Below are 6,816 nucleotides of genomic sequence, written 5' to 3'. Positions count from 1 at the left end.
GCGATCTTCGGCAAGGCTTGCTTCGTGCTCTGCTCCCTCGTGGTACTACCCTCGAGCTGCTTGTTGGTTTTGTGGGCAGCGGTGGCTGGTTCCCGGTGGTGGTCGGCCTCTGGTGGTGTCGCCTACGACGATGGAGGTCTGTTGACGGCATGTGTGTTCGTTGGTTCGCTCTCTAGGTGAGCTCTGGCCCGACATTGTTCCTGCTCTGATTCAGCGTAGTATTCTTATGAGGTGTGCCTGCTATTCGCGATTCTGGTTGTAGCTTCCTTGTTAATTCGTGTAGGTTCAGCATCATGTATCTTAGAGCAATGGCAATAACAGAGCCGGCTGCCGGCTATATATCTCTGCCAAATCACATATAGCTATCGGAAACATGCATCCATACAACAAGCAGGCTATTGTGTAGGCTCTAGTGAATATTTTACTATTTAATGTTGCATGCACATTTAATACCATGCAAGACTGAATGGATTCAAGTAGCCTGTTGTATCGCTCGATGGTAGGCTATATGCTGGCTATAGCATCTTGTTTCTTGCGCTGAAGCCGGCTACAGCTGAAGCGCTCGCTTCCTTCTCTCTCTTTCCTTCTCTTTCCTCCACATAAGATTTTGCTAATATAAAATAGCTTGTAGCCTGCTGATTAGGATCTATTGTACTTGCTCTTATCCCTGTTGAAGGGGGTATTAATTCAATGTCGGATCATTTGGTCTTTTATGTAAAAAATGAAAACTTAAAGTTATTAAAGGACGCGGGCGGGCGGTTTGGTTTTCGAGTAGCAACCGGCCAAAATAATCCCGCGCTCACGTTTGCGGTCAACAATGAATATCCGCGCGCGGCTGTATTCGCGTTTTGCCGATGGATGGAGCTGGACGCATCCATGGCGCTCATTACTACCTGATTAACGCATCCATCCATCGGAGCGGACGCAAGCATGGTCGCACACAGCGCAGCGAATGCATGCCGTCTTTATAGCGCGCGGCGTGCCAAGTCGATCGGCGCGGGCATCCATGGATTGGAGTGCAATTCTCCTGCCGTCCTGCGCGGCTTCGTCAGCCGCGACTCGCGAGCTCGAGGATTGCAAAACCAGGATACAGGGGGTGTAGTTTTTGCAGGCGCAAAATCTGTGGCAGCAAAGGTTCACACACACAACAACACTTAATTTCCAATTCTACTTTATTCTAATCGCGCGCGGAGGACACATCTAGCAGACAGACGCGCGAGCACCATAACGGCAACGGAGGAACAACTAGCAGCCGATTGATCAACAGGAACAGAAGAAGCGGAGGTCGATCGCCGGTCTGCGGAGCGCTAGCCGGTCAGCAGTCCTTGATGCAGAAGCACTTGCGCACGAAGTAGTGCGACTTGCACTTGCCGTCGGGGAAGCCCTCAGTCTTGCACACGCTGGCGCAGTTGGTCGTGCTCGTGCACTCCCCCTTGAAGTTGTGGCTCTGCGATTTGCAGGTCCTCTCCCCCGCCCCCGCCACTGTCGTCGTCCCCAGCTCTGCAAACCCGATAAAAGTCACAGCTTAAATCAAAATGGCTTGTTTATTGACAGGGCACCGAGATCTGACGAAACAAAGTCACCATGGCGGAGCACCGAGAACAAACAAACCTGTGGTGAGGAGGAGGAGAAGGAGGAGGGCGGCGGACGCTGCCGCGCGGCCAGAAGAAACTGCCATCTCTGCTAGCTTCAGCCGATCACAAAAGTCACCGACCGACGGAGCTCACTGCTTTCACTTGCTATGTTATGTACTCCTAACTGCTGCTCGGTTGATGGACTTGCAGGATCGAAGCGACCGGCCGGGTGGGGGTTTATATAGCCACAGGCGCAGTCGGGTGGGGTAGTTGGATAGCAGATGTTTTAAGTGCAGTACTCTCTACACTACCTCGGCTAGTTTTGTTTGTTTGTTTGATCAATAATATGTGAGGGTCTAAAAGCCACAGATGGCGCCCTTGTTCAAAAGAGGCAGTGGCCCTGGTTAAGATCTTTCATAATGGAGTAAGATACAAATAATACAACGCATTCTTTCTTAATATTGACGCATTGTTTCTTAATATTGTGAGTATCTAAATTTAATAATTTTAGGCTCGCGCATTAATATGATTGGCCTAATAATGTCTTTTGCATATGACCGTGTGCAAGTGTTGGATCTTAGACTAGTCGCAATGCATAGTATCATACTACCTCCGTCCCAAGGAATAAGGCGCACGCGTATTCCAAGGCGAACTTTGACCATAAAAATTAAGCAACATTATTTTAATTATATTATATATAATTAGTATTGGATTCGTATTGAAAAGCATTTTCTAATGATGTTAATTTCATACAAACAATCTTTATACATTTTAAGTAATTCTTAGTCAAACAAAAAACACGTAAAACGAGGACGCCTTATTCCTTGAATCGGAGGTAGTATAAAACTATCATGTGTATGATACTACTACATGTTACTATGTCTACAATGCATGGTATCATGTACTAGTATCATAAATATCTTCTTATATTAATTGATTTGTAGAATCTCAATGTAGATCTATGTATAAGATGTATTTGACATTAAATTTTCTAGTAATATGTGCTTTGATACGGTATCTTTAATTGCACTGCCACATGAGCTTTAATACAATCATCTCTCTCATCTTTAATTGCACTGCCACATGAGCTTTTTTGCATGCATGAGATGCATGATACCACATATGATACTCTCATTGTGGGTAGTCTTAGCACCTTTATCATAGACAGTGGTGTTTTTTAATACACAATTACTTCCAATACATTGTTTCTTAGTGGTGTATCTTAGCTAGTACTCCTTGCATTTCAGTCAATAATGCATCCTCGTTTTACATGTTTTTTGACCAAAAATTATTATAAATATGTAAAAATTGTTGGTATAACATTAATATCATTAGAAAGTGTTTTTCAATACAAATCCAATGATACTAATCTATACCTAATAATAAAGGGAAAAGAGTTTCCTTGGTTTCGTCCGTTTTTCGTCCATCAAGTTTGGTTTGGTCCGTCGAATCCTTAATCGCTTATTTGCTGCCACACGAGTCCCGGTTGATCCCGATCAGAGAAGCCTAGCTAGCTACGGCTCTAATCTCCTGCTGCACGTCATGAGTCGGTTGATGGAGTCCAATCCGGAGTAGAGAAACCTAGCTAGCTACGGTAGAGATATACCTGACCTGGCCTAGCCGTCCGAGGGAAGATCAATAAATTACAAGGTCTGAAACAGGCGGCGGCGGACTGGTCGTGCTCGCTAGGGGCCGTCGACAAGGCGGCGACGGGTACCTGCACAATGAAGGGGAAGGGGAAGATCGATTGATTAATTCGGATCGACACACGCGCCCCATTGCCACATGAGGCTCAGGCAATAGGTCCGGGCGAACTCGCCAGCGGCCGCCGACAAGGCGGCGGCGGGTGCCATGCAAGAGCCACCGTCGGCATAAGGCTCGGGCAATGGCGGAGCTTGCTAGGACAAGCATCAATGCGTGCTAGGGCCCAGATCGATATGTCGCGAGGTATCCATGCGCGCCATGAGGACACACTCCAGCGCCGACGTTGTCGAGATCACCATCAACGAGAACCAGGTCAACTGCGCCGGCGCACACAACCGCAAGGCCGGCCTGTAACCGCAATGCGAGGTGGTTGGCCACTGGTTGGCCATGCCCTTCCTGGATGCGTGAAGGGCGCCAACACCATCGAGGCCACCTGCCACACGCCAGACTGCAGGACGTCTACGGCGAGGTGATCCGCGTTCTCAAGCCGGGAGGCCGCTATGTATGTGGAATCTGGATGCCTTTGATAACATGTTCGCGCTTCTCACCGGCAGTTGATCTTTCTTGCTGACTAACCGTTCAGAGATTATATTTTGCTCTGTGCTTCAAATTCATACTCGGAGCAGTCCTACATGATAGTATGGATATCTGCTTTTTGGAAGCACACCGTCGTTCTGACAAAGGTGGTCTCTTCTTATCCTTTTGATGCTAACGATGAAAAACCAGGCTAGATGCAATCGGACGAGGCAAAGCTCTTGGATTAGGTGTCTGTAGTTGCAATCTTATGTCTCCAAGCTGCTGGCCTGGTCAACTGCAGATTGATGTGCCCAGGTTGGCCAGCAGAAAGAGGAAACAAGCACACGCGCGGGATGCCTCGACGGCGACCAGTCGCATCCCGCACTTGGCTTCCAGGGTGACAAGGGGACGGCTGCCTAGCTTCTTCGCTGCAGCGCATCGCTTCTTCGTTTGAGCATGGGTGCAGGTGAGTCTCTAATTGTGCTGATAAACCGCTCCGACTCTTACAGGAACTCTGCTCGGCGACAGATAAACGGAAGGATACTACAGTCCAATTGTTTTGCAAACGAGTGGTTGCTCCGACTCCTACACAAACTCTGTTGGGCGTCCTATAAAAAGTTCTTGAATCCATTGACTGAAACCGACCAGAGCGAAGTTGCCTAGCCTAAAGTTCCGTCCCAACTCCACATTGTCACGCCGGAAGATCCGCTCCAGCTCAACGTTGCCGCCGTGACACTGTGTTGCTCTTCTGCCAACCGGAACTCTCCGTCCACATCATCGTTCTGCTGACCGAAACTCTCCCTCCACACTACGAGAAACAGTAATATTTCTTCAGCTATGACTCTGCGAGAAACAGTGATCACTTCTTTACTTATATATGTGTCATATATATCTTTGTTGGATTATTTTAAAATTTTGGCATTAGCTGATTCTTTCAGCCTTTGATACGTTAGGTCCATTATTATGTAAATCATTAAGCCATTAAATAAAATCATATGATTATATTTAAAACCATTGTTCAAAATAATTTTCTTTTGAGATGATTGTTCAAAATAGTTGATAAAAAACAATGATGTATAGAAGATTACTCCCACCGTAATCAGCGAGTAGACAGAATACCAATTGGTCGATTTTTCTAAATCAACGACCTTTGTTACAAAAAAAAAAAAAAGTCCGGTGCCAAAGAGAAAATGTGCTAAACACGGATTGTTTCCTAAAGCGTTTGTATTTTTTCCCGGTGCAACGCACGGGCACTTTTACTAGTTATTTACAATATAATAAAAAATTGTTGCTCAATTTTTTCGGGCAAAGTTCATCTTGAAATACGCGTGCGTCTTACTTATTATAACGAACATAGTTTGATACAACACCACTCTCTATTATCATTAAATAGGATGCCATGTAAGCAAATTAACAAGAAAATTGCGCTAAGAGACCTCCATTATGAAAAGGCTAAGTTATCTTCTTAACTATTAAGCGGCGATCGGTGGCGTCCGTCCGTAAAAAAACCTTCGTATGTCAAAAAAAACCCGTATCGATAATAAAAACCAGTCGTTCGTTTGCTTCGTACATGGAAAACTAACACGACTAAAAAAACAGGGACAGCTCGACTAAAAAAGCCGGAACAGTTCACGCACGGTCCATCCTAGAGATAGAACGGTACGTAAAAAAAAACGCGCTATGATGATACGTCCTCTCCACATCTTGCACGATCGACAAAACAGAAACCGGTCAGAAAATGCGCTCCGTATTGATCAATCTAAACGGGCGCAATGAGGACTCGGCTCAGACTTGGTTGTTCTGTGCTGCAATTTCTACCGGTAGATCGACCCTTTACCATGATCGATCGTAATTTCCCTCCCGATCCGGACAACGTCGGCGTCGTGATTTTGCCACGCTTCTCCAGCTCGCGACGGCGCTGCTCGAGGAAGCTGATCTCCAAGGACTGGCGACGACGTAGTCTGCTGGATGGCGTCTTGATAAGAGCTTCGCCACCGCTCCACCGGCTAACTGGATTTCAGGCTTCTCTGGGTGGAAGCAATCGAAGGGAGAGCTCTCGACATTAGCATGGCCGATCCGAACGATGTCGGCGCCGAGATTTCGTTGGATCATGGCGTGGCAGGGCTATCAGCGTAATCCCTGTCTTCACAAAAAGGCGGTGGTGGCCACAATCTTTCCGTGCAGCCAACTTACATCATGCGTCCAGCGTTGTCTCTGCCACTTCCTGCCCACCTCTCTGGCAACCTCGCGGGACAGGGAGCAGAGACGCTAGCTACTGCACCTCCCCTCATCGGCATAATTTCATCTATCTCCTATGGGGGCGTTCTCCGCACTTGAGCCCTCGCCTCCTCCTACAGGATGCTAGAAGAGGGAGAGGCAATCTGCACTTCTCCATGCAGGGAGATGTACGGTGGTGTGTCATATTCTCCAACAACAAGTCGACCTTCAAGCAGCAATATCGGTAGGCTCATAGAGGCGCAGCCTGATCTAAGCTTCTCTTTTACCGTACCATTCCCTTTGTTTCCTGCAAAGCACTGTTCGCTGATATATACTTGGAGTAGGAAACCATTTGTACAATTACTTAAGGAAGCTGCCTCTTGTTCTTTGGACCAACCAACCACAAACCGAAAATCCAAAAAAATCGTCGCTTTTTCCTTTTCAAATAGACCTAGAAAAACAATGGCCATGGCAATCCCTTTTGCCTCCCTGGCCGGGGAGCCTCAGGACAAATGGGGCGGCGGTCAAACAGGGCAAGAGCAATCAGAATTTCAGAAGTAATAAGATGTGATTATATACTATTGCATACAGACTAATAAAAGTATATTGACTAACAGTAGTGTGAAATAAAACGTGTACCTCAGCTTTAAGAGTTGCACGTTGTTTTTAAATGAATATTTCACGCAACCATACCTATTTTAATTGATTGTTTGACGTTACTAATTTTAAAATATATTTATATTATGTTAAAGATGTTATTAAACAATTGATTACCCGTAGCAACGCACGGGTATTGTGCTAGTGA

At 46.3% G+C, this 6,816-nt stretch overlaps 1 protein-coding gene across 1 annotated transcript; it reads right to left on the bottom strand.

Annotated features, from left to right (window-relative positions):
- Positions 1-1,267: 1,267 nt before the first annotated feature.
- LOC124682224 (defensin Tm-AMP-D1.2-like) lies at positions 1,268-1,758 on the bottom strand. Its single transcript, XM_047216954.1, has 2 exons — positions 1,612-1,758; positions 1,268-1,500 (listed from the first exon to the last, which is right to left on the bottom strand). Exons 1-2 carry the CDS (start codon positions 1,676-1,678, stop codon positions 1,316-1,318), a joined length of 252 nt encoding a protein of 83 aa, XP_047072910.1. The 5' UTR covers positions 1,679-1,758; the 3' UTR covers positions 1,268-1,315.
- Positions 1,759-6,816: the final 5,058 nt, after the last annotated feature.

This window comes from Lolium rigidum, unplaced genomic scaffold (genome assembly GCF_022539505.1).
Source record: "Lolium rigidum isolate FL_2022 unplaced genomic scaffold, APGP_CSIRO_Lrig_0.1 contig_71245_1, whole genome shotgun sequence".
In the NCBI taxonomy this organism is placed as follows: Eukaryota; Viridiplantae; Streptophyta; class Magnoliopsida; order Poales; family Poaceae; genus Lolium; species Lolium rigidum.
Note: the sequence above shows the minus strand (reverse complement) of the source record. Positions and strands in the feature narration are given on the sequence as shown.

Bases quoted from the DNA above. Each gene is read 5' to 3' on its own strand.
- LOC124682224 (XM_047216954.1), bottom strand. From the start codon at position 1,678: ATGGCAGTTTCTTCTGGCCGCGCGGCAGCGTCCGCCGCCCTCCTCCTT. The intron at 1,501-1,611 runs GTTTGTTTGTTC...TCGGGTTTGCAG, and splicing joins TCTCCTCCTCCTCACCACAG to AGCTGGGGACGACGACAGTG.